At 36.5% G+C, this 27,757-nt stretch overlaps 2 protein-coding genes across 4 annotated transcripts in view; one reads left to right on the forward strand and one right to left on the reverse strand.

Moving 5' to 3' along the window:
* NOL10 (nucleolar protein 10) overlaps positions 1–27,757 on the forward strand; it is a 104,305-nt gene that overhangs the window by 417 nt on the left and 76,131 nt on the right. For 2 of the 3 annotated variants that reach the window (XM_069494186.1, XM_069494188.1), the window contains exons 2-9: positions 5,065–5,110; positions 8,964–9,062; positions 13,110–13,187; positions 14,734–14,771; positions 16,391–16,527; positions 18,079–18,144; positions 20,720–20,780; positions 25,054–25,139. In XM_069494186.1, coding sequence (XP_069350287.1) covers positions 5,065–5,110; positions 8,964–9,062; positions 13,110–13,187; positions 14,734–14,771; positions 16,391–16,527; positions 18,079–18,144; positions 20,720–20,780; positions 25,054–25,139 — 611 coding nt within the window. The remainder of the gene's footprint in view (positions 1–5,064; positions 5,111–8,963; positions 9,063–13,109; positions 13,188–14,733; positions 14,772–16,390; positions 16,528–18,078; positions 18,145–20,719; positions 20,781–25,053; positions 25,140–27,757) is intronic. The other variant, XM_069494187.1, reaches the window with a different exon arrangement.
* Positions 3,094–3,513, reverse strand: LOC138400001 (large ribosomal subunit protein eL33). The gene has a single exon (XM_069494794.1). It carries the CDS (start codon positions 3,459–3,461, stop codon positions 3,129–3,131), a length of 333 nt encoding a protein of 110 aa, XP_069350895.1. The 5' UTR covers positions 3,462–3,513; the 3' UTR covers positions 3,094–3,128.

Raw genomic sequence — 27,757 nt, forward strand, 5'->3', positions numbered from 1 at the left:
CAGTCGCTGCCACACCTAGGAGTGGACAAATTGACAGACATCTCTCCCAGGTATTGCGGCCCTCCCCATTTTCATGCCTGCTCATCAGCTATTTGAGTTCCTGTCAAATGCCAGGTCGTAGGGTTACAGCAGCGAACAAGAGAGATGCAGAGTTTGCATCTGCAGAATTTATTGACAGTGTGTTTGAACCATGCCGAACTTAACTTGATTCCATAGTCTTAGAACATCAGAATTGGAAGGGGCTTGTACAAAAGCTTTTTATTTCTTTAAATGATGATCTAGCCTTTGTCCAGGCACTTCCAGTAAAAGCAAACCGTGGATGCTCATTTCCAATTTGAGACTCTGCACTTTTTAGGAAGTGGTTTTAAAACATGCCACTTAATAGCATGCCACTGTTAGTCTGAGTCCTGCTCTTGGAAAACAGAATAAATATAGTTCTCCTTCCATGTGTCTGCCCCTGAAAAATTTGGAGTCAGTGATTGTATTTTTCCTTTGTTCTCAAAATTCAGGTTTAAATAACTCCTTGTTTTCAAGTTGTTCTTCACACCGCATGATCCTTTTCATTTTGTTCATTCATTCTGCACACTTACTGAGAAGTTACTGTGTGCAAACAGCTCTGTTTTAAGTGCTGGAATACATAGTGAACATCTTAGATAAGGTTTCCTGTTGGGCATTATGATAATAAACAAGTGAGGAAGTGAGAAGGCAATTTCAGATATTAAAAAATGCTTTGAGTTATGAGTGACTAGAAGAGAGCTGTTGTGCATAAAGTGTTCAGAGAAAGTGTTTTGGATAAAGCCTTCAGGGAAGGCCTCTCTGTAAGAGGTGACATTTGAGCAGAAATTTGAATAATGGAAAGGAGCCATACCTGAGACTAGGTAAAATCATACCATGTGAGACCAAACAGAGAGGAGAACTGGGCTGAGGACCTGAAGTAGTCAAATGTTTATCACCCGAGAAGAGGAGGAGAACCCAGCAAAGAAGAAAGAGAAGGCGGCACTGACAAGAGAGGATAATCAGAAATGTGTGGTTTTGTGGAAGCAAGTGTTTTAAGGAGGGAGTGATCAGCTGTGTCAGCTGCTGCAGAGAGCTCCAATAAGATGAGTGCAGAGATTAGCGCTGTAACAGTGCTCATGTTTTCCATACACTCCTTCCAGCATCACCTGCAAATAGTCTTAGAAGTTTTTGGGTTTTTGTGTTTTTTTTAATCATGAAAGGTTATAGACTCATGCCTTAATCATATCGTCTTGAGTGAGGTATGGTATGGTGAGCCCAGATGCAGATCAAGAGAGAGAAACTGGAAAGAGTTTTACAGTTGTGCCACCATGTGGCACTCATCTGTAATCCCACCTATGCAGGAGACTGAGGTGGGAGGATCACTTGAGCTCAGGAGTTGGAGACCAGCCTGGGCAACATAGCAAGACACATCTCTGAAAAAAATAATAATGAAGGATTTAAAAAGTAGCTGTTTTCTTCTGGTTATATATATGGGAGGGGGGGAAGATGAGCACAGAGAACATGGACTTTGGCGTAAAGGAGCAAGCTGCTGGCCTTGGTGAGTAGTTCCACTGGAGTGGTAGGGAGAGTGGCTTGAGACGAATGGATTTGGAAACCTTTGCTTGTCCTTATTAATGTTTTCTGGGCATTCCTTTGAGGTGTGATACTTAAACTACACATGGAACTCCAGTTGTTGTCTATTCTGTGTAAATAATGCTTCTCTCTTTCTGGGTCTTATGTTCTATTAATGTAGAGAAAGTCTTTACATTTACTTGCCAAGCAGTTCTGTATGTCACAGCACGTACCACAGTTGTCTGGAGAAAAAGCACTTGTGCACGTGTTTCGGTTGTGAGCTGAAGGAACTGCGTTTTTACATGAAACAAGTTTTTACTGAAAAAACGACTTACAGACAAACCATTGTTTTTCAGACTTCAGTATTTGGCAGGCATTTTCTTGAAGATGAACAAAGTTCACTTCAGAGGAAAACAACTGACAGCATTTAATGACATTGATAAAATTTGTGCTTTCATGTGAAAAACAAAATTTTGGAAAACTTGTATCCGCCACCATAAGCTTGATAGTTTCCAAAACTTAAAGACTTTTCTGGTGAGATTGGTGGTGATATTAATGAATGTGAATTTTTGATATCATTTGATAAAATGCATCAACATTGGATAGATCTTATAACCCAGTAAACCAAATACTTTCCAAAATGACCAGTGTCTGTTGTAAAATCATGCGTGGGTAAAAGACTCATTCAGAAGACAAGATATACCAATGACTTTTAACATACCAGAGTACCAAAAATACATCAATAGGCTTCACATTCCACATTGCAGATAACTTTGAAGAAACTGCCACTTGTTGAATTTTAGTGTTATACCAAAGAAAAACAGCCACAGTTATCTGAAAGGACTACTAAAGTCCTCTTCTTCTTTTTCCAGCTGCACGTCTGTGTGAGGCCTATTATCCTTCTTACATTTCAACTAAAATCATAAGTTGGTTACAGAGGCAGGTATGAGAATCTATAAGTGTTTCCTATTGAGGAGATTTTTAAGAATATAGCTATTTTTCATAAAGGTATGTTATTTATTTAGATGAACCTGTAGTGAGGTGGTTGTTTTTAACTAAATACATAAATATTTAAATAGTTTCTCAGTTTTAACGTCTCATATATTAAATATTAATAGATATAACCCACATAAACAAAAGCCCTTTTGGGATCCTCCATAAAGAGTGTTCAGGGATTCTGAGACCAAAAAGTTTGAGAACTGCTACTTTCTCTCTGTCTCTCTCTGTGTCTCTGTCTTGCATCTTCCTTTAAAGTAATCCTCTGTCAGTGATGAGCCAGAAAAAAATAAATAAGTAAAAAATAAAGCAATCCTAACTTATCAACAGATTGCCTATTTTGCTTTACCTTAATTTAAATGTGAGATCAGATGGGATCTATGTTTTCTTTTCAGCAGCAGTGAGGCACCTGTCCAGTGAGAGAATTAAGTCATCAACATTTCTAGAGCTTTTTTTTAAACTAGGTTTCTGATGAAATTTTTTGACATTGATAATGTACAGTTCTTTTTTTTTTTTTTTTACAAGAGCACAAATCCACTTTTATTTATTTACTTTTCATTAGTTTAAATCCTTGAGGGGTACAGCATCACACGGATTCTGTGTCCAATGGCCTTGGCAGGAAGGTTGCTTCGGAATTTGGCACGAACCATGCCACTGTTTCCATGGGCCCGAGTTACCTTTCCCCAGATTACTCTGGTTTTGTTTGGTTTGCCACCAGGAGTCACTGTGTTGTTCTTTGCTTTGTATACATAAGCACATCTCTTGCCCAAATAGAATTCAGTTTCGTCTCGGGCATAAACACCTTCAATTTTAAGAAGAGCTGTGTGCTCTCTTTGGTTCCGGAGACCCCGCTTATAGCCAGCAAAAATGGCCTTCGACCACAGCCTTCCAGACATATTTGCCTTTTAGAAGTCCTGTTCCCAGCAGACCTCCACAGGCTCCAAGATGGCGGAAAGAGCGTACAGTTCTTTATTGGTTATGAGTTTATAGAATATGGAGAGGATGGCTGAATTTAGTGACAGCTTTCACATCTTCGGTGAGCTTGAAAAAGACACTTAAAAAAAAAATCAACCTGTACAGAAACTCCTGAATGAACCTTCCTTTCTTCCTACCATCACTGTTTTGAGAACTTCTGGCCCTTTCAGGTTTCAGGGTCCCACTTAGGAGGAAATCTTAGGCCCCTCTTTGCCACATGCTCAAGATGTAGGAGACTAGTTATTGTGTGAATGGCCTCCTTCCTTGCTCATAACTTCCTGAGAAGAGGAAACTGAATCCTGGTTATTAGAGGGAAGCCCTAGCAATATACCTTTGTTGTGTTTGTATTAGGTTGATATAAAAGAACATATCGAGTGCCCAGAAATATACGTCAACGTCAGCTTTAATCGAAAGATTACTGCCTAAAATAAAATCAGAGCAATATAATCAAAAAGGCCTGTAAATCTATAAATCAATGCACTAAATACAGAGCCAGGAGGAAAGCTGTGGCTCAAAATCAGGCACCCCAGAAGTGTTATCCCTCTTCGTATGTGGGCACTGCCTCAGGCGTCTTACTTAGGGTCTTGCTTGATGTGTCTGCCTGACCAGAGTCCTAAAGTTTATAATGTCATGTGTCTGATCAGGGCTACACATTGGGTTTGTGCTTTTAGAAATGACATCACAATTTTCCTCTTTTATTTCTTTAGGGGTAGGGTTTCTTAATCTCACCATTATTGACATTATGGGCTGGACAATTCTTTGCTTTGGGTATTGTCTTATGCATTGTAGGATGTTTGGTGGCAGCATGCCTGACCTCTATCGACCAGATGCCAGGAGCACACTCCCCAGTTGTGACAACCAAATATGTTTTCAGGAATTGCCACATGCCCTCTGGGCCACAAAATTGCCCCTGGTTGAGAACCACTGCTTTAGGATAATCGTAATTGACAAGTGCTTCATCACTGGCACCTATTCATGCAATGGAATTATACTGCTTGCTGAATTGAGGTACATTAATTACAGAGCAAAATCTGGTATCAGTGAATATGATGGTAAAAAGTATCATTTCTTTATCATCATGTGTCAGTTATTTGGTCAGTTATTTATCTAGTTTTATTCTTTGTAAAAAAATATATTCCTATAAGAAACATTCTCCGTTTAATGTTTTTTCTTTTAAAAATTTCACTTAAGTATTATAGATGAAATTCTTCCATATATTAGTTATAATCCATATTTGAGGCTTACTGTTTTCCATTAGATTTAGATGAATTAGTTTTCTCTTGTGTAAAACATACTAGTTCAAAAAAATTAGCTGTCTGATATGTATATGTATTTAAGTATATATAAAAAAAAGTCCAGAAGAAATGTTAACAGTAAGGTTAAGATTACAGAATATTTCTACTTTCTATGTTACATATTCCTGTAAGACTTGAATTTTTTAATATGAGCATGTACTATTTTTGCAAGCAGAAAGGCAATTTAGGTAATATTGTTTTAAAATAAAGTCTTTTCATTTTCTTTAAGTGGCTTTCTGATAGGAAGAAGAGAGCATTACAGAAGAAAGATGTAGGTGAGTATCGTTTTTCCCACTACAACTACATTGGTAAGCCGTAATGCTTTCACTCATTTATTGTTGTCATATATAAGTACATTTACAAAAATGCAGTGGAATTAATTTAGTGGAAAATAAACATTTTTGCCCTTTCCTTTTTTTTTTTTTTTTTAAGAGATGGAGACTTGCTCTGTCGCCCAGGTTGGAGTGCAGTGGCCCAATCATAGCTCACTGCAGCCTCAGACTCCTGGGCTCAAGCGATTCTCTCACCTCAGCCTCCCAAGTAGCTGAGCCTACAGGCACTTGCCACCACACTTGGTTCATTTTTTTTTTTTTTTAAGTTTTTGTAGAGATGGGATCTCACTGTGTTGTCCAGGCTGGTCTCCAACTCCTGGCCTCAAGTAATCCTCCTGCCTCAACCTTCCAAAGTGCTAGGATTATAGGTGTGAGCCACTGTACCCAGTACTTTGTCCTTCTTAAGAAACCTATGGTTGTGGTTGATATGTTCCTGTTGGATATGGGATTTGATTTTACACTATTTATAAGCTAATAAGTTAGCCTGTTACTGTCTCATGGATAATAGCAGAAAACACAAGACTCCTGGTCAGTGACAAGGACATTAGTACTCACAGCATAGCAAATAGCATGATCATCAGCATATTGGTGCCAGTTACCCTCTTGAGTCCCAGGACGCCACTTAGCACAGCCCAGATAGATGCTTGGCACACAGTGGATTTGTGTTGTAGCTAAGGAATATAACTTAGGAAGTCCACTGCTTTTATAGCCAGCAGTAAGCAAGCCTACTCTTTGTCCATAGGGGACTTGTTATCTTGTCTCCCAAGGTTCCCAGCTGCATAAATAACCGTGAGAAATGGCTTAGGTAAGCGTGGCCAGGGCCTTGCAGTGTTGCTGCATTCAGTGAGTTTGTAGAAACAAAAGAGGCCCAAGAAGGATAGCCTGTCCTAATAGTTCCATAATTTCTTTGTTCTCTAGTGTGTCAAAATCTTATTCTGCTGGGCAAAAACTTCTTGAGTAATATCCCGAAAGCACAGGCAGCCAAAACAAAATTGGACAAATGGATCACATCAAGCTAAAAAGCTTCCGCACAGCAAAGGAAATAATCAACAAAGGGAAGAGAAACCCGTAGAATGGGAGAAAATCTTTCCAAACTACCCATCTGACAAGGGATTAATAACTAGAATATATAAGGAGCTCCAATAACTCAATAGGAAAAAAATAAATAATCTGATTAAAAAATGGGCAAAGGATCTGAAGACATTTCTCAGAAGAAGATATACAGATGGCCAACAGGTATACAAAGAAATGCTCAACACCATTAGTTACCAGAAAAATGCAAGTCAAAACTACAGTGAGATATCGTCTCACCCCAGTAAAAATGGCTTTTATCAATAAGATGGGCAATAACAAATGCTTTTGGGATATGGAGAAAGGGGGACCTTCATGTGCTGTTGGTGGGAATGTAAATTAGTGGAACCACTGTGGAGAATAGTATGGAGGTTCCTCAAAAAACTGAAAATAGAACTACTATGTGACTCAGCAATCCCACTGTTGGGTATATATGCAAAAGAAGGGAATTAAATATATTGAAAAAATATCTGCACTCCCATGTTTATTGCAGCACTATTTGCAATAGCCAAGGTTTGGAATCAACTTAAGTGTCCATCCACAGATGAATGGGTAAAGAAATTGTGATACAAATATTAATACACAGTGGAATATTATATAGCCACAAAAAGAATGAATTCCTGCCATTTGCAACAACTTGGATGGAACTGGAGAACATTATGTTAAGCAAAATAAGCCAAGCACAGAAAGACAAATCTCACATGTTCTCACTCATGTGTGGAAGCTGACTATTAATTGATCTCATTGAGACAGACAGTAGAGTGATAGTTACCAGAGGATGGGAAGGGTAGTGGGGAGAGGGAGTGGGGATGGTTAATAGGTGCAAAAATAAGTTAGAATGAATAATATTTGATAGCACAGCAAAGTAGTTGTGCTATCAGCAGTTATCAGCTATAATTGCTGATTATTGCTATAATCAGCAATAAGTTAGGGTCTACTTTAAAACAACTAAAAGAGTGAAATTGGAATGTTCCTAACACAAAGAAATGTTAGATGCCTGAAGTGATAGATACCCCAGTTACCCTGATTTGACTAATTCATATTATATGCCTATATCAAAACATCACATGGGCCCTGTAAAGACATACAACTATTGTGTACCCATAATAATTAAAAATAAAGAATGAAAAAATTAAAAAATCTTATTCTGTTAGGTAAATTGATTTTTGAGATATAGTGAGCATTTTCTTTCTGAAGAAAGCAATTTTACATATAGGATGTATGAACATGAACTATAAAGATCCGAAGAGTTTGATTTTTTTAACTTACGGCCACAGGGAAGATAGGAGTGTGAGATCAATTTATTACTTAAATCATTTTGGTGACCAGATTTCATTTTATTTACGTATTACAGTTTGTCATGTTATGTGACTACTCACCTATGGTAAAAAAAAAAAAACAATAACTTATTATGTATGAAAGAAAGTTTATTTTCCATTATTTTGTTTAACTTATTCTTTAAAAACCAAAACCTAAGATATTGAAGGGGTTTCTGGATGTGAAATAAATACCGCAAGGCAAGCATCTTGGAAAATACAGTACTAAAGTTAGAAAATTAAAATTTTAAATTAAAGGAAAACAAAAATTGCTGCTTTAGTACTGTTTACTGATCCCGATTTTATCTGATTCTCCCATTCTAGTATTCTTGTGTGTAACAAAACAAATTCAGATTTTTTTGGGGAAAAAATATTAATTATTTCTTCCAACCCACTTTGGAACTTATGTGTCTTTCTAATTGAGTGCACTACTCCTACTCAGTTGGTTTGAGTCTTATATTTGGCTTCAATAAACAAAGCAGTAATGTTCCATAGTGTCTTTGCAATAGGCACATTTTTATGGTAGCAACCAGCAAGAATCCACTTTCCTGTAGGAAGGAACAGGTTTTTGTGAGAGTCAGTGTTAGTGGTCTGCTCCAGAGAGACTGCACTAAGTCTTCCTCTAGCCTGGGTCCTCTTGACTGCAGATCAGGGGTGCCAACAGAGGCAAAAGTCAGTGTGGCAGCAGTTTCTTATGTAAACTTCAGATATTAGAGTCTTAAATCTGTTATTATTTAGGAGAAAAAATTGTAAGATTTTTGTCTTTGCCATGATTGGGTAATGATAATGGTTTAATGTTTATTCTCATTCATCCTATCTTCTTAAAACTGGATGTTTCATATACTGTTGTTCAATTTTTTTATTTTTGAGACAGAGTCTGTCACCCAGGGTAGAGTACAATGCCATCATCGTAACTCACTGCAACCTTAAACTCCTGGACTCAAGTGATCCTCCTGCCTCAGCCTCCCAAGTAGCTGGGATTATAGGTGCATGCCATGACGCCTGGCTAATTTTTTCTATTTTTAATTTATTTTTTATTTTTTCTAGTTTTAGTAGAGACAGGGTCTTGCTCTTGCTCAGGCTGGTGTCGAACTCCTGAGGTCAAGCGATCCTCCTGCCTCAGCCTCCCAGAGTGCTAGGTTTACAGCACTGTGGAATCACCATGCCCGGTGGGAAATTTTTTTTTAAATTAATGATGATACTTTTTGAAAAGTAAAAATAGAATACTTAGCCTAGAAAAATAATGTATGAGCTAAGAAAAAAACCTTCGCTGTTTAGGGGTGGACTGTACTGGAAGCATTTGGGGTGTATTTTATTGTTTGTAGTTGCTGTGACTGCTCAGCACGCTTTGTCTGTGATAGAGAATAAGCACTTGTCAGTTAAACTAGTTATTTTTTCTGTCTTTTTAGATATCCGTAGGAGAATTGAACTTATTCAGGATTTTGAAATGCCTACTGTTTGCACCACTATTAAGGTGTCAAAAGATGGACAGTATATTTTAGCAACTGGTAAGCATCTTTTTGTTATGATTTAAATACATTTCATAGCAGGAACTGCTGTGGTGAGAAAGGTCACTTTTATTTTAACCCTACCATTTCATTATAAAAAATTTCAAACATACAGAAATATTGAAAAAAACTGCACTGTAAATACCTATGTATCCACTAACCTAAATTCTGCAGTAAATAGTTTACAATATTTGGTTTATCACGTCTGTCTCTGTCCAAACATCAGTCGGCTGTATACCAGAGCAAGTTGCAGACATCAGCATACTTTACCCCTACATACCTCAGCAGGTATATCATTGATTGGAGTTCAGTATTTTCAATATTTATTTATGGATTTTTTTTTTTTTTTTAGGTAAAGTTTACATACAGTGAAATGCATAGATCGATAGATTGTAAGTTTACTATTTGTTGAGTTTTGACAGATGCACACACCTGTGTAACCCAAACCGCTATCAAGACACAGAACATTCCTTTCCTTCAGGAAATTCCCTCACGCTCCTCGAAGGCAGACCCTGCTCCCACCCCTGCAAAGGCAAACACTGCTCTGATTTTTTTTCACCACAAATTTAGCCTGTTTTAGAACTTTTTTTTTTTTTTTTTTTTTGAGACAGAGTCTCACTCTGTTGCCCAGGCTAGAGTGAGTGCCGTGGCGTCAGCCTAGCTCACAGCAACCTCAAACTCCTGAGCTCAAGGGATCCTCCTGTCTCAGCCTCCCGAGTAGCTGGGACTACAGGCATGCGCCACCATGCCCGGCTAATTTTTTCTATATATATTTTTAGCTGTCCATATAATTTCTTTCTATTTTTAGTAGAGATGGGGTCTCGCTCTTGCTCAGGCTGGTCTCGAACTCCTGAGCTCAAACGATCCGCCCACCTCGGCCTCCCAGAGTGCTAGGATTACAGGCGTGAGCCACCGTGCCCGGCCTGTTTTAGAACTTGATATAAATGCAGTCATACACTTTGTATTCTTTCTCTCTAGGACTCATTCTACCTGGGATTTTGTATTTGAGATTCATACATGTTATATGTTTCAGTAGCTTGTTCTTCTCTAATTAACAAGTAGTATCTCATTATATGAATATACCACAGTTTATCTGTCTTCCATTTGGTGGGCTATTTTCATTTATTGATTTTTATTAATAAAGCAATGCGAACAATCTTATGCAAGACTGTTTTGTGATCATATACTTTCATTTCTTGTTGGTAAATACCTAAGGAGTAGAATTTCTGAGTCATAGGGTATGTGTATGTTTAGTTTTCTAGGAAACTACCAGACCCATAGTGGTCATATCACTTCACTGTCATATTATTTACACTTTCACCAACATTTATAATCTTCCTAACAATGAGGATTCCAGGAAAGATTACTTTTAACATGATTTTCTGTATTTACTATTTGTTTGTATTACTAAGATTTTACATTAACAGTATTCATCATTATAAAAAACCACGAGATACAGAGAACTTTTAATGTGTTAAAACATTGAATAGTACCACCCGGCCCTTTTTGATTGTGATTTTGGTGTATATGTCTGTCTTGTGTGTTGTCCACACACATTTTTCGCTGGTTTAATGCTATCTATATACCTTTTCCAAACACTTTTCTTTTTTCAAAACACCTTCATGCATACACAGGCCAGTCTCTATTGTTGTGTGTTAATGGCTGTCTCAGTACTAACATTGTACATCTCTCTTAACCTCCAGTTCTATGTTAAGAAACTGGCAAAGAGAACTGGGGAGATGCAAGATACATGGATACACTTTTTGAGGACTGGAAGAAACTAGAGATTTAATTCATTTTCTTTATCTTATAGATCTGAAATATTAAATGACTTGTCCAAGGTCAGAGATCAAGTACTTAAGAGAGCTATGATACAGATTAAGAGGTTAAATTGCATTTTCTTTTATGAAGTCATCCTCTACTACCATGCAAAATTAATTGCTTTCCTTCCTATTCACACCCTTTGGTTTTATTTTTATCTTAAAAAGAATATTTTATAAAGAATATATGAAATGTGGCTAGTGGGACTGAAGAACTAAATTTTTAATCTGATTTAATTTTAAATAATTTCAATGTGCACACTTGGTGAGTGGCCTCCTTATTGGATAGCACAGTTGTAGAGTCCACAGTCCCTCTGGTTTGACTTTTGTAGAGGGCTTTTCTTGCTATTGGTAGGTGAAGTGGACTTGGGTGCCACTTGCTTCTCCATTTAATTTGATAGAGATTCTTCTTTTGATCTCAGTCTTGATCTCATCCCTACCTCTTTCTCAGGTTGCCTTTGGTGTTGTAAGCCTTGTGGCTAGAAACAAGTTGATTTTAGATTGGCTCTTGAAAATATTTCAGTTTAGCTGGAGAAATAGACTATACAGGGGAATAAACCTAGGGGATGTGCTAAGCATTGGTTTGTTACAGAACTGACCAGCCTCTTGGTTCCTTGTGGAAACATTAGGTTTTTGATCATGCCAGATTCAAATATATTCTTAGTGGTGGTGTTAGTCTTTACCGATAGTTCACTGGGATGGAAGATCAAGAAACAGGGAGGCTACTTTTATTTATATTTATATTTTTTGCCACTTTTTTTCTGTTGGCCAAAGTAATATATGTAAACCTTTTAAATAATACAGAAATAAAAAACAAAAGCAAAGACAAATAAAAAGAGAATGAAGGTCTGGCATATATTAACAATTCTATATATAGCCTTTTAAATCATATTTATACAGATATACATACATACAAATTTACTTAAATGGTTGTCATATAACATTGGGCTTGTAGTATGTTTACTGTTTTTTTTTGGTTGTTTTCTATTAAAAATTTTTTTTTTTTTTTTTTTTTTTTTATAGAGATGGGGTCTCGCTATGTTGCCCAGGCTGGTTTCAAACCCCTGGGCTCAAGTGATCCTCCCACCTTGGCCTCCCAAAGTGCTGGGATTGTAAGAGTGAGCCACCGTGCCCAGTCCATATTTACTGTTTTTTAAACATCTTTTTTTTAAAAAAATGAGATCTTTAGCTTTGATTCATACCAGTAAACATAGGACAACCTCATTCTTTTATTTATTTATTTATTTATGAATGAATGAATGAGACAGGGGTCTCCCTATGTTTCCCAGTCTGGTCTTAAACTCCTAGGCTCAAGCAGTCCTCCCACCTCAGCCTCCCAAGTAGCTAGGCTTGCACCACGGTGCCTCTCACATTCTTTTATGTTTAAGATGCCTTTATTGGTTTTTCCTGATAGTCATTGTGAAGTTCATACTTATTCCTCCAACTTTTGCTATACAAAGTACTAGCATTATCATTCTTTAGTTTTACAAAATTGAGATCGTATTATATGTGCCATTCTGTAGCACTCACTTGTGCTCTCTCCGTGCTCTCACTTTATAATACATTGTGGCAGCTTTCCATGTTAGTAGTTACAGGTCTGCCTCATTCTCTTTATCAGATATACCATGTTCCCTTGTGTGGACTTACCATCATTTATTTAACCATTTCCCTATCAGTGGATGTGTTATTTGCTTTCAGTTTCCAGCCATTTTTAAACAATGTTGCAATGAATACTCTTCATATGTTTGGTATACTTGTGGATGGATATGTTTCTGTAGGTTCAATTTGTATAAGTTAAAATACAGATTCAAGGTATGTAAACATCACGTATTTTACAGATATTGCCGGATTGTCCTCCAGAAAAATCTGTGTTAATTTTATACCAGTCAACAACATTGTATGAGTATACTTTTAACACTTTCACCAACATAGATATTAACTGTCTTTTTCATCTTTGGCATTTTGATTGCCAAAAACTATTTCATATTTTTAATCTATTTTTGTTAGATTATTTGTGAAGTTTATTAGTTACTTGTATTTTATTTTTTACAACTTGCTTATCTAACTTTGTTCATTTTCCTCCCTGGGATGTTTGGGAGGGGCTGCTGTTAAATTCCTTTCCTTTGATTTGTTTGTAATTAATCCTACTTATCTCTGAAGAAAAAGCACACTAAACATATTTGCAGGATATTGACTAGGTTTTATATCACATTAATTTTTTTTATAGGAACATATAAACCTCGGGTCCGATGTTATGATACCTATCAATTGTCCTTGAAGTTTGAAAGGTGTTTAGATTCAGAAGGTGAGTAAGAGCTAAATTTGAACTCATGGAAATAGCTTTTATATTTGTCTTCTGGTTTTATAATGGGAATAGTGTATAATTAGTTTTCTATTAATATATAACAAATTACTGTATTACAATCATGGTGGCTTAAAATATCCATTGTAATAGCTCACACTTCTGTGGCTATTGCTACAGATGCTATGCCCAGCTCTAAAGTCAGGGTATTGGCTGGGTTGAGCTTTTATCTGGAGATGCTGATCAAGAATCTGTTAATACTTCCACCCTCATTCAGGTTGTTGGCAGAATTCAGTTTGTTGTGGTTGTAGGACTGGCATCCCCGTTTCCTGCTGGCTGTCAGCTGGGGGCCACTTGTAGCTCTGGAGGCTGCATGCATTTCTCATCACATCCATCTTGTGCTTCAAATCTCTCTGACTTCCCCAGGAGAAAACTCTGCTTTCAGAGGGCTCCTATGATTATAAATCTCCCCTTTGCCTTATAATGTGATATAATCATGGGAGTGGTATCTCATCAATTCACAGGTTCCACCCACACTCTCAAGAAGGGGGGTTGTATGGGTCACTGGGGTCATTCTTAGAATTCTGACTGGCACTGAGGGCAAATTAAAATGGGAAAGTTCAAGTACTTTTATCCATTGGTCTGGTGTTTGGGATCAAGGGAAAAGAAGTTAATGGGATATGTGTTCTATGAAATTGTATATACCTATTTTCCTAATTTATTTCACCCTTTGTTTTTTGAAAACAGTAGAAACTCTGTGTGTCACTAATAACAACTGTTTTCACTCTTTATTTTTGTTTAGAAAGTAAACTGTGAATGGGTAAAAAGTTACTGTTTTTTTTTAAGCAACAATTTTTTTAATGTTCTTTAATGTTTGAAAATTATAAAAATTATTTTGTTTTGAACATCTCAGAAAAATAGTGGCAAAACTTAGAAGTCATTATATTTTGTGAATTTGCTTCAGTTCTATGAGAAATCTAGTTGATGTGTATTGAGAAATTGTAAAGCTTTTAATTTTTCATTTGGTGTTTTGGGAACATGATAATTTTATTTTTTTAAAATTAATTGGTAAAATGTTAATCAGTAAGCATTCAAGTATACTTTACATTGACAATTACAATACTGAAATTGTGAAATATTAAATATTTTTCTCAAAAAAGTTAGTGATTTTTTTCTACTGGGAAACATGGAGACCCAACTGTGAGCATTAATGCAACCAGTCTAGGTCACTAAGGTTTAGTTAATACTGATATCTAAATAAGTGTTCACATTTCATGTCTGCAGTAAAGGTAGATTGTGAACTTCTTGTATCTCTGAATTTTAGCAAAAAATTCTGTGAGGTTATTTACAGGAATGTCAAATTTTGAAGTATAAACTCATAAAACTATATATTTAGATCACAGCAATTTTATTCTTGTTTTACACAGGGGCAGAAAAGAAAAACTGGTATTTATGTGTAATTTCTGTGTTGAATTAGAATCTTTGCATCGTTTGCATTTTTTAACAACATTGATATTCTTATTTTTTCCTACTATTTCTTGTTTTTCAGTTGTCACCTTTGAAATTCTGTCTGATGACTACTCAAAGGTATGTTCCGTAGTATTGGTTTTTACTGGCTACACCCAAGAAATGAGTAAGTGGAATTTATATTTGTGATAAGCATTTTTATTATGTTCCCACTGTTAAATTACAAATGGCTGTGTAGTAAAATATAACCCATCATTTTCTATTAAAATATTAATATTTTTAGTTTGGTACATGTATGATTTTAAAACAACAGTAATAGAGATAGCCTTTGGCCAGTCTAATCTAATCTCAAAATTAGTTTTCCTATCACACATAAAACTATTTATATTTTCAAGAATTAGCAGCAGTCATCTTTTTTAGACCATCTTAAAGTCTAGATTTGTTTTTCTGATTATTGCATTTAACCTAGATTTATTTGCCAGATTGCTTTCATTTTCTTTCTTTCTTTTTTTTTTCTTTTTGAGACAGAGTCTTACTTTGTCACCCTGGGTAGAGTGCAGTGATGTCATCATTGCTCACTGCAACCTCAAACTCCTAGGCTGAAGTGATCCTCTTATCTCAGCCTCTTAATTAACTGGGACTACAGGTGTGTGTGTCACAGCACTGAGCTAATTTTTCTATTTTTTACAATATGGGGTGTCGCTATGTTGCCCAGGCTGGTCTTAAACTCTTGGCCTCAAGCAGTCCTCCCACTTCAGCCTCCCAAAGTGCTAGGATTACAGCCATGAGCTGCTGTGCCCAACCTATTTAATTTTCTTAACCCTGGAAGGGGTTGTGGCATATTTTGAATCAGTTCAAAATACAGTTAAATAGATATGTTTCTTTTCTTAGTGTCATTAGTTCATCTTTCACTTTTATGGTTGTTTTCAGCAGCTATAAAATTGTCAATAAAGTCCTTATTCAATTTAAAATGAAAAGTTTTTAGTGATGTCAAATATCTTTGACAGGAAGGAAAATTGAATTTTCATAGCTAACATGGCTATGTATATTGTCTTCAGTTTTGGAAACTATGAGTTACAGTTTATCCTTTTGCCTATGGTAGTCATTTATCTGTTTGGGGACAATGTAATTTTAGAATGTATTTTTTCTAAATATTGATAAATTTGCCTTTAAATAGCATCTGTAAATTTTTAAGATACTTTTTGCAGGTACAGTAAAGTTAATTTTATTTATTTATTCATAGAGATGGGGTCTTGCTATGTTGCCCAGGCTGGTCTCAAACTCTTAGGCTCAAGTGATTCTCCCACCTCAACCTTTCAAGTAGCTGGGACTACAGGCATGTGCTACTGTGCCTAGCTTAAAGTTAGATTTATACAAGGAGTTTATCAAACCTTGTATAATTGTAGGGTTATTAAAATGTGTTTCTAAGTGAAATAGGAAATTGCTCATTGAGGTTACTGTACACAGCTCTATGTTATGAAGTATTGGTGCCAGGTAAATGAAAGGTTTGCTTCAAGTCTTCCAGTTAGAAGGTAAGATTTGCAGAAAAGCTTTCAGGATGCAGGGAGGTGTTAAGGAACCAATGAAGAGTTTTGATTCTTAATCACGGTGGAGAGTGTATGTGTTGAGAGAAAGTGAAGGTGAGATCAGAGTTTTTCTTGCTTTGCCTGTTCTAGTGATGATGAAATAAACTCCTTATCTAGAAATCCAAACAAGCTAATTTCTTGTTTTATTTTCAGATTGTCTTCTTACATAATGATAGATATATTGAATTTCACTCACAATCAGGTTTTTACTACAAAACCAGAATACCAAAGTTTGGGAGAGATTTCTCTTACCACTATCCATCCTGTGACTTGTACTTCGTTGGTGCAAGGTATTGGATCTAATTACTTTTTGCTTTCTCCTTCCCACCCTCCTAAAACAACCAGGTTCTATTCTTAAATTTCTTGTACATTTTGTCTATTTAGATAGCTTGCTTTAATAAAAAGCTGATATGTGGCTATTGTAAAAAAAAAAAAAAAAACCTTAGACAACAAGGGATAAATTTCCTATTTTCTACATATTGATGGATTTTATTTTTAAGTGCTATCATTATAATGTACTATTTTAACACTTGTTTAATAAAATCTTTTCTAATGTTAAAAATATTTATGATAGTTGTATGTCACAGTGCTTAAATCAGGAAGTACTGATGGGGAATGTATAAGCCTGTTCAGTATAGCCCAGTTGCCACAATATATGGGACATAACATTATTTTATTTTCCTGTTATTTCCCAGATTTCTGTTTACATTCCATAACTTTATAGCTCCTGCTTTAAGTTTGTTCAATATCAGTGATGAATTTCTGTCTGGATCATTTTGTGATTAAGTTCATATGTGGTTATGGACTCTAGTTAAAAAAAAACTTAGGGAGAGGGCTTTAAAGACTAAGACATGATCCCTGCCTTTAAGTTGCTTAAAGGGTATAGTTTCTAAGTGGTTGCCTCATGTAGGGATTACATCTCTGGCTTCTGTTAGCATGGTGCTCTAAATCTGGAGAGATACACAGATAACCTAGTAGAGGAATATTGTTGATGATGTCAGTTTCTTAGCCCAATTGCATGGTATTCTAAGACTTTTTATTCTTAAATGCTACCTTTTTTATGATTATAAAAATAATACATATTCATTTTAGAAAATTGGGAAAATATAGAAAAATATAAAGAAGAAAAAATTCATCCATCATTATGCCACCCAGAGAGAATCCTTATTAGCATTTTATTGTTTCCTTCTAGTCTTATATACATATGTAGATGTGTTATATATGCTTTTGGATCTCACATTCTCCATGTTATTTGTAAATAATGTGCTTAATGACTTCAAAGTATTTCCTTGGCACATGAGTGATTTAAATCACTTTTATATATGAATAAATTCACAAATAAGGAGAATATTTTTTAGGTTTAGAATAAATTTTTGTATCAGTTTTACAAAGGGAAGTAATGGCATATGAGTGATATATATATATATAAATATTTCTAAAATTTATATTTACTTGAAATTTCATTGTATTAATAGTTTACCAGGTGTTTTTTTTTCTTTTTTTTTTTTTTTTTTGAGACAGAGTCTCACAGTCTCACTCTGTCACACAGGCTGGAGTGCAGTGAAGTCATCATAGCTCACTGCAACCTCCAATTCTTGGGTTCAAGCAATCCTCCTGCCTCAGCCTCCTGAGTAGCTGGGACTACAGGTGTGCGTCACCGCACCTGGCTAATTTTTTCTATTTTTGGTAGAGACGGGGTCTTGCTGTTGCTCAGGCTGGTTTCAAACTCCTTACCTCAAGCCATCTTCCCGCCTTGGCATCCCAGAGTGCTAAGATTACAGGTGTGAGCCACTTTGCCCAGACAGTTTACCAGATTTTTAACTTTCTTTATTACTTTTCAGTTCTGAAGTTTATAGGTTAAATTTGGAACAAGGACGATACCTGAATCCTCTACAAACTGATGCTGCGTGAGTATTGCTGTATTTATTTTGACCAGGAGATGGAGCCAGATGCTCAATTTGTTATGATATAGCATACAGTATTGCATTTAAGCAGAACTCTGGGCAACTTAGTTAAAAAGAATACTGTTAAATTTTTCGTAAGCAAAAAATTCAATGAAAGACCTGGTTATTTCTTAAAAATTAAAAAAATATTTTAAAAATATACCCCAAATTTTTAAAAGTCACTTTAAAAATACTCAGTTTATTATTTGCAATGTTCATTAAATTTTATTCATGGTCTTGTTTTATGATATTTTCTCCTGTGGAGAAATTTTGAATTAACTTGGAGTGCCATTTTTATTTTTTATGTTTTTTTGAGACACAGTCTTGTTCTGTTGCACAGGCTACAGTGCCATGGCATCAGCCTAGCTCATAGCAACTTCAAACTCGTATGCTCAAGCAATTCTCCTAAACAGCTGGGACTACAGGCACGCACCACCATACCTGGCTAATTTTTTCTATTTTTAGAGATGGGGTCTCAATGTTGCTCAGGCTGGTCTTGAACTCCTGAGCTCAAGTAGTCCTCCCACCTCAGCCTCCCAGAGTGGTAGGATTACAGGCATGAGCCATTATGCCTGGCCTGAGTGCCATTTTTAAATGTTTATTTTTTATGTTTGTGCTAGCAGATCTTTAAGTTTTTGTTTTGTTTTTGAGATGGGGTTTCACTCTGTTACCCAGGCTGGAGTGCAGTGGTGAAATCAAAGCTTACTGCAACTTCAAACTCTTGGGCTCTAGTCATCTGCCTCCTTCAGCCTCCAAAATTGTTGAGATTATATAGGTGTGAGCCACTGGACCCAGCCCCCTTTAAGGTTTTTTTGTTTTCCTTTTTAGACCTACATTATGCTCTACATTTATGTTTCATTCAAAGAGAAATTCTTTTTGTTTTTGTTTTGAGACAGGGTCTTGCTCTGTTGCCGGGCTACAGTGCAGTGGTGTCACCATGGCTCACTGCAATTTCGTATCCCTACTCTCGAGCAATCCTCCCACCTCAGCCTCCCGAGTAGCTAGGACTACAGGCTTGCACCACCATGCTCAGCTACTTTTTTTTTTTTTTTTTTCCTATTTTTTTGTAGAGATGGTGTGTCACTATGCTGCTCATGCTGGCCTTGAACTTCTGGCCTCAAGTGATCCTCCCACCTCAGCCTCTCAAAGTGCTAGGATTATGGGTATGAGCCACTTTGGTCAGCCGAGAAATTCTTTAGGAACAAATCTTGTCATCATTACCATCATGTAACAAATATTAATAATAATAATAGTGAAAGCACTTACTATGTGCCAGGCATTATTCAGCCATTTTACTTCTATTAACTCATTTTAGACTCACAACAGATTTTTGTGCTAAATACCCTTTAACACATAGGACAGCTGAGGCTCAGGTGAACTAGTTTGCCCAAGGCTATACAATTAGTAAATATGGAAGCTGGATTACTTCTCATCTGTGTAGATAAAGTTTATTGAGGCCGGGCGTGGTGGCTCACGCCTGTAATCCTAGCACTCTGGGAGGCCCAGGCAGGAGGATCACTCAAGGTCAGGAATTTGAGATCAGCCTGAGCAAGAGGGAGACCCCGTCTCTACTAAAAAATAGAAAGAAATTATCTGGACAACTAAAAATACATAGAAAAATTAGCCAGGCATGATGGTGTGTACCTGTAGTCCCAGCTACTTGGGAGGCTGAGGCAGTAGGATCGCTTGAGCCCAGGAGTTTGAGGTTGCTGTGAGCTAGGCTGACGCCATGGCACTCTAGCCCGGGCAACAGAGTGAGACTCTGTCTCAAAAAAAAATAAATAAATAAGTTTATTGAATTTTCCTTGTTGCTTTGAGAGGATTTTTAAAGGTTCGAAGAACATATAGTGATAAAAATCAAGCAAACTCTTGAGATTTTTTTGTTTCATATTGGCTTGAAATACTTTTATTTCCTTTAAAAAACTTGTAGTAGCTTCACAATGCATTATTACATAATAAAATCTGCTCTTTAGCTGAATAATTTCCTGTTTATAGTAACAGCTATTATTTATGAAGTGTCTTCTATACTCTGGACACTGCTGAACATTTTGCAGTTTTTTTTTTTTCATTTAATCCTCACAATAACCCCAAGAGGTAGGTGAAATATCCATTTTACAGGGAAAGAAAACTGAGATCAGCAGTTCATCTCAAGCTTGTCAAGTCTCAAGATGGTCATCGCTATAGCCTGCGTTCTTTTGAGAATGTTTCCTTGCCTTGGAAGACAATATATTGAAAAAATACACTGTCCCTTTCTTCTCATGGTGGTGGAGTAGTATTTCAGAAGCAAGTCCTTCCTTGTTTATCCCCTAGCAGGTAGAGTGTCACCCTGGGGATCAGAAACTCTGGTGACTGTGAGCCACATGCTTAATCCTTTCATGCTTTGGTGTTTTTCATTTGCAGATTAGTGAGAGAATCTGCATGTCTTGTTTCTCCATAGAATTTGGGTTGACTGTTTACTTAGAAAGTTTATTTAATACCCCATTCCCTCCTAAATTAGAAGCTAACTAATACTGTCTCTCTTATTGCTTCACTGTATTAGGGAGAATAATGTTTGTGACATAAATTCGGTGCATGGCTTGTTTGCCACAGGAACAGTAGAGGTATGTATGCATTGACTTTTTTAAAAAGATTATTTGTTTTACATTTGATAATGGAGTTTTCATTTAAAGATAGGTTTGCTTGATTCCTTAAAGCAGGATGATTAGGAGACGATAGTCTCTGGTTTGCTTTTTGTATGGAACACTTACCTGTCCACACAAAGACCTGGCTATTCTACTGCTGCAGACTGCTCTCCCTGTGCATCAGATTTGGCACACATTTACGTTGCCCTCGGGAACTAGACAGGAAGATGTAAGTAGCTGAGCACAGCCCACCATTACTCCTGGATTGCCAGATCCAGGGGACCCCTGCAGACAGCCCCACTTGTTCTTAATGGGAGGCAGTATGCCCCGGAGTCTCAACTCTCTCACTTATTAGGTTAGTTTTATGACTGTGAATTAGTTACTTTCCCTGAGGCTTAGTTTCCTTATAGGTGAAATGGCGATAATACTACTTACCTTGCCAACTTTATAGAGGTGTGGGTGAGAATCACATTAAATCACCTATATGAAAATAGTAGAAACTATAAGAGTGTACAGGATAGTGATTTGTACATCCAGTGCAGTAGCAGTCGATAAATGTCGAAATGAACATACACGTTTTCCTTTTAAACTAAAATATCTTTGAATCAGTGTCATTTATACATGTCAAGAATTTTTTTAGGCCGGGCGTGGTGGCTCACGCCTGTAATCCTAGCACTCTGGGAGGCCGAGGCGGGTGGATCGCTCGAGGTCAGGAGTTCGAGACCAGCCTGAGCAAGAGTGAGACCCCGTCTCTACTAAAAATAGAAAGAAATTATATGGACAACTAAAATATATATATACAAAAAATTAGCCGGGCATGGTGGTGCATGCCTGTAGTCCCAGCTACTCGGGAGGCTGAGGCAGTAGGATCGCTTAAGCCCAGGAGTTTGAGGTTGCTGTGAGCTAGACTGACGCCACGACACTCACTCTAGCCCGGGCAACAGAGTGAGACTCTGTCTCAAAAAAAAAAAAAAAAAAAAAAAAAAATTTTTAGATTTGCATTTTTGAAGCCCCAGGTCATTCATTCAAAGTGCCCCCCCCCCAAAAAAAGATTTACATTTTTCCCTTACAATAATTATATTAATACTCATAGTAAAAACAAAATGCTGATTTGTCAGAAGCATATGATAAAAAAAAGATGTCCTGTTGTACCTTCTAGTCACCAAATTCTATACCTTAGAGGTAACTCTTTAATGGTTTGGGGTAGTATCCTTTTAGATTTTTTCCTAAGTATTATATATAAATATATGCATACATATGTGTTTTTTTAAAATTTTTTATAAAAATGAAATTATAGTCTACTGTAGTTCTCATTTGCTTTTTTTTTTAATCTAACATTATATAATGTACATCTTTGTATGTTGGTACTTACAATTACTTGCACTGCTAAACTAATTTTTTTAATTGATGGATAGGATTCTATTGTTTGAATGTACTATAATTTATTAAACCAATTTCATATGGATGAAATTAAGGTTTTTTTATTCAAATTATTTTTATGTTAAGAGATTTAAGATTTGAAATGGGACACATGAGGTTGATCTAACATATATAAAACTATATTGAATGTGTTATAGTATCATTATGCCTACATCAGACCAATGAAGGATTCCCTTGGTAATCATTTTACTTGAGATTACCAAGGGGAAATTTCTAAACAGTTTCCTTGCGAAAAAAAAAAATTTTTTTTTAAGATAGGGTCTCGCTCAGTCACCCAGGCTGGAGTGCAGTGGCATAAGCATAGCTCACTGTAGCCTGGAACTCCTAGGTTCCAGTGATCCTCTTGGCTTAGCCTCCTTAGCTGGGACTACATACAGGTACACACCACCATACTTGGCTAATTTTTAAATTTTTTGTAGAGATGAGGTCTCGCTATGTTGCCCAGGCTGGAACTCCTGGCCTCAAGCCTGTCTTGGCCTTCGTAAGTGCGGTGATTACAGGGGTAAGCCCCACACCTGGTGAGAAAATAGTTTTTAAATAGAGTCCTTACAGAGCAGCCTAGGCTAAATATTGGAAATGTGCTCTCTAAGAGAAGTTATGTTTAGAATGGGTGTTAGTAGCTGTTTCAAGACCAACCCTGGGACATGTTGAGGGTGAAGTGGATAGGGCTGCTCAAAGGCTGGGCTTCCTGAAATTCCTTAATTTGGGGGGACTTGCAATTTGATAAGCATAGTCAGATCAGACTTAAAAAAACTCATTTTCACATTAATTTTGATATTATGTGTCAGATTTTGGTTCCATCTATGACAGTTATAATGTTGTCAAACTCAGGCAGTGTTTGCATTTAGTGCTTTTTGAAGTGCATTAAGAGTGGAGGTTTTGCAATAGAAATATTCAAATTTCTGTAATAAAAAGTAAGCGCGCTTAAAAAACTATTTTGTATGTACTCTAGGATTTATCTGTGTACCCATTTTTGGTTTTGGAATGCGACTTTTCTTTTTTGTGTCCATAAAGTCTATTAACTTATTTTGAAAAGACATAGAAGATGAGGCCATTTGAAATTACCTACCGCATGTTTTATAAGGTTTCTCTTCCTTTATTCATCTATGCCACATACATATTTGTAATAATATTAAAAGATTAATGAGACCAAAACCTCCATAAATATATTCAAGGTTTTGCTTTTAAGGTGGTCAATATATTAAACAAATTTTAAAAATCTTTGTGTAATTCCTTTATCATTACAAGATCAAATGATAGAGAAGAGTACAAAGTGAGAGATGTATAATTCCCTTATCCCCTGTTCTCCTGTTTCCTTAGGTAAAAACTGTTATTCATTTCTTCTGTATCCTCTCAGAGGTTTCTCTGTTTATACAGACATTTTTTTAAAAAGACAAATGGTATCATACTTTTAAAAAAAAATAAATTGCTTTTTTGTGGACATGATTCTAGTACACATTTGCATCATTCTTTGTAAGGGCCAATGTTCTGTTAAATGGAGGTACTGTAGTTGTTCCCTTGCTCTGTTGTTTGCCGTTCTTTTTTTCATCTAAAAAATTTTTCCCCAGCCTTTTATTTAAAAAAATTCACATCTTTGGAAGAGTTCAGTAATCACTTGTATGTGTTTTGCACATTTGCTTTCTTTCTTTTTCTATAAAAATATGTATGTGTGTATATATAAAAAATGTGTTTTGGAAACATTCGAAAAGGAGTTGCTGACATTACAGCATTTTATCCCTAAATACTTCAAAATAGATTTCTTAAAAAAAAAGACTCTTTCCTATTAAATCATAGTACCATTATCATTACTAAGAAATTTAATATTGGCCGGGCGCGGTGGCTCACGCCTGTAATCCTAGCACTCTGGGAGGCCGAGGTGGGCGGATCGTTTGAGCTCAGGAGTTCGAGACCAGCCTGAGCAAGAGCGAGACCCCATCTCTACTAAAAATAGAAACAAATTATATGGACAGCTAAAAATATATATAGAAAAAATTAGCCGGGCATGGTGGCGCATGCCTGTAGTCCCAGCTACTCGGGAGGCTGAGACAGGAGGATCGCTTGAGCTCAGGAGTTTGAGGTTGCTGTGAGCTAGGCTGACGCCACGGCACTCACTCTAGCCTGGGCAACAGAGTGAGACTTTGTCTCAAAAAAAAAAAAGAAATTTAATATTGATACAATAATTTTTTTTTTTTTTAAGTGGCAGGGTCGCCCTGTTGCCTAGGCTGTGCTGGAGTGCAGTGGTGTATTTATAGCTCACTACAACCTTGAGCTCCTGGACTCGAGCGAGCCTCCTGCTTCAGCCTCCCAAGTAGCTGGGACTACAGGCATGCGCCACCACACCTAGCTAATTTTTAATTTTTTTGTAGAGATGGGGGTCTCACTGTGTTGTTCAGACTGGTCTCCAACTCCTGGCCTCAAGTGATCCTCCCACCTTGGCCTCTCAAAGTGCTGGGATTATAAGCTTGAGCCACCATGCCCAGCAATAATGTTATACATTAAATACCTAATATTGATACAATAATATTTAAATATTTAAAATTTCCCAGTTATATCAAAATTCAATCCAGGGTCCAATCAGGGATCATGCATTGCATTTGGGACCTTTTTATTACTTTGGTTTTTTTTTCTTTTTTTAATTATGAAATAATTTAGCTCATGGTAAAACATTTAAACAATACTAAAGAGGGAATCAGGTAAAAAGTTAAATTTTTGTTTCCTGTGAGATAATCAATGTCAATAAAACTTATTTTTGTATGTGTTTGAAATTTTTCTAGTAGCATCTTTTATTTAAAATTATTTTTCATTTGCTTAGGGTCGAGTGGAGTGCTGGGACCCAAGAACTCGAAATAGAGTTGGCTTATTAGACTGCGCATTAAGTAGTGTCACAGCAGATTCAGAGTAAGTAGAAATTGTTCATCAATTTTTTTCTTTTTTGGAGTCATGGTATCGCTGTATCTCCTGGGCTGGAATGCAGTGGCGCAGTCATAGCTCCCTGCAACCTCCTGGGCTCAAGCGATCCTCCTGCCTTAGGCACCCAAGTTCTCTGGGACCACAGATGTGTGCCACCATGCCTGGCTAAGTTCATCAACTTCTAATTTAAGTAAATGTATCAATACTCAATTAAAATACATTGCTAGAGGATAAAACTCTTAAGGTTTATATTGATTGAAGTTATACTTTCTGTGATTGTTTCACATAAAAATCTTGCAAAAAGCTCTCTAGTAGGTAAGCCAGGTAGAATTTCTTTCTAAAGTAGGCTACACAGAATGCTTTACAGAATTTCTTTACTTGCCATGGAATTTTGTTAAATGCACTGCAGGAATTTGTATTCTAATTTTGTAGGATCTAGTGATAGAACCAGGAGTCTACCACTCCAGTTAACAGGCAGAAAGGTGTGCTTTGAATTCTAAGGTTGAAAGGAGCAAGTGTTTTTGATTTTTTTCTTATTCCTGTTTGCCTAACAGTTAGAAAAATAATACATAGTTGGGATATGAAAACCTCTAAAACAAAGTAGGGGCTTGAATTAAGTAAAAGTCCACTCTTCCCCATTCACCAGAGTGGTTGTCATTTCACAATTTTGTACATGTCCTTCAGAAATTTTTCTGTGCTCTTGTTGACACATACACAGACATACCAGTCTCTTAGATAAATCCTGGATATGGGATTATTTGCTGCAATCAGTTCTGGAATGTCTTTTCTCCGGACTCTGGATATTCGTAGTACTGTGATTTTATCCGCATGTACTCATTGCAGTTGGTCATAGTCTTAACATAGGCAAGATGGAATGTTTAATGGCTAGCAGGCTATGAACCTTCTTCCGTGAATCATTGCAAAATTTTGTGTGTATTTTTCTGGGGGAGAGAGGAATTCATAGTTATTTCTTTTAAAAAACAGTTTTGTGAAGCATCCTTGACCTAGAAAAAAAATTAAGAATCACTGAATTAGAAAGATGTCTACATTTTTTTTCTATATGGTAAATAAAGAATAAATATGTTTTTTTCATCTTTTAATCATGATATTTAATGTGAACAGAGGACAGTTTTTCTCCTGATTATTACTGAGTTTTGTTTTGATTTTTTTAGACAGGGTCTTGCTCTGTCACCCAGGCTGGAGTACAGTGGTATGATCAGAGCTCACTATAACTTCAAACTCCTGGGCTTAAGTGATCCTCCTGACTCAGCCTTCTAAGTAGGTAGGACTACAGGTACACACCGCCACTGTTGGCTAAGTTTTTAAAATTTTTTTGTAGAGACAGGGTCTTGCAAAGTTGCCCAGGCTGGGCTCAAACTCTTTGGGCTAAAGCAATTCACTTGCCTCATTCCCCCCAGAGTGCTGGGATTATAGGTATGAGCCATTGTGCTTGGCCTAGTACTGAGTTTTATTAAAGTAATACTAACAAACAACTTCATTAGTCATGGTAGCATTTTAACAATTTTAAATTGTAAATTTCGGCCGGGCGCGGTGGCTCACGCCTGTAATCCTAGCACTCTGGGAGGCCGAGGCGGGTGGATTGCTCAAGGTCAGGAGTTCGAGACCAGCCTGAGCGAGACCCCGTCTCTACTAAAAATGGAAAGACATTATATGGACAACTAAAAATCTATATAGAAAAAATTAGCCGGGCATAGTGGCGCATGCCTGTAGTCCCAGCTACTCGGGAGGCTGAGGCAGTAGGATCGCTTAAGCCGAGGAGTCTGAGGTTGCTGTGAGCTAAGCTGACGCCACGGCACTCACTCTAGCCTGGGCAACAAAGTGAGACTCTGTCTCAACAAAAAAAAAAAAAAAAAAAAAAAAAAAATTGTAAATTTCACTCATTCTACATTTGCTAATAGAATAATATTGCCAATGGAAAATGCTTATCATATATCAGTATCCTATTGGCATGAAAGAAAGCGAATCAGAAGCCTGCTTATTTTTATAAAGTAGGAAATCAGTTGTAAGTGAAAGATATTTATCCACTTCCTAGGAAGCAGAGAGGTTAATTTTCTTCTACTCTTAAACATTGACTTGTCTTTGAATTAAAATAGACTTGGGTCTGGTACAAGTTCTGTCATTAATTTTCTCATCTTGGAGAAATCACTTAGGAAAAACAGGCTGGCAGGAGTCATTTGCAATATGTCTTAAGGCTATTTCTACTTTAAATTTAGTTACTACAATAGAAGTGACATTGTAGAAAATTTAAGGAAGAAATGTGAAAAAAATAATTTCAACTGTGGTCTTTAGAAACTTGGGACTTTTTATTCTATTGAATTTTTTAAAATAGAATATTGATTCACAAACATTTTTTAGTGGCTCTTTTGTCCTTGGAGGTGGGGCATTTTCCAGCTGTCATGATGGTGTTTATTTTGTTTATTTTTAAAAACATGGTTTTATTATTTTAAAATAATGATTTATCCTTAGTATAAAAAAGATGCTCAGCAGTTTCAGAAATACAAAAGAGAGTAAAAATGGCTTCTGTGTACAAACAAGATGTAATTTAGGTAACCAGACCCCTATTGGTGCATGAAGGAGTTGTAGTT

The sequence above is a fragment of the Eulemur rufifrons genome, chromosome 19, assembly GCF_041146395.1.
Source record: "Eulemur rufifrons isolate Redbay chromosome 19, OSU_ERuf_1, whole genome shotgun sequence".
In the NCBI taxonomy this organism is placed as follows: Eukaryota; Metazoa; Chordata; class Mammalia; order Primates; family Lemuridae; genus Eulemur; species Eulemur rufifrons.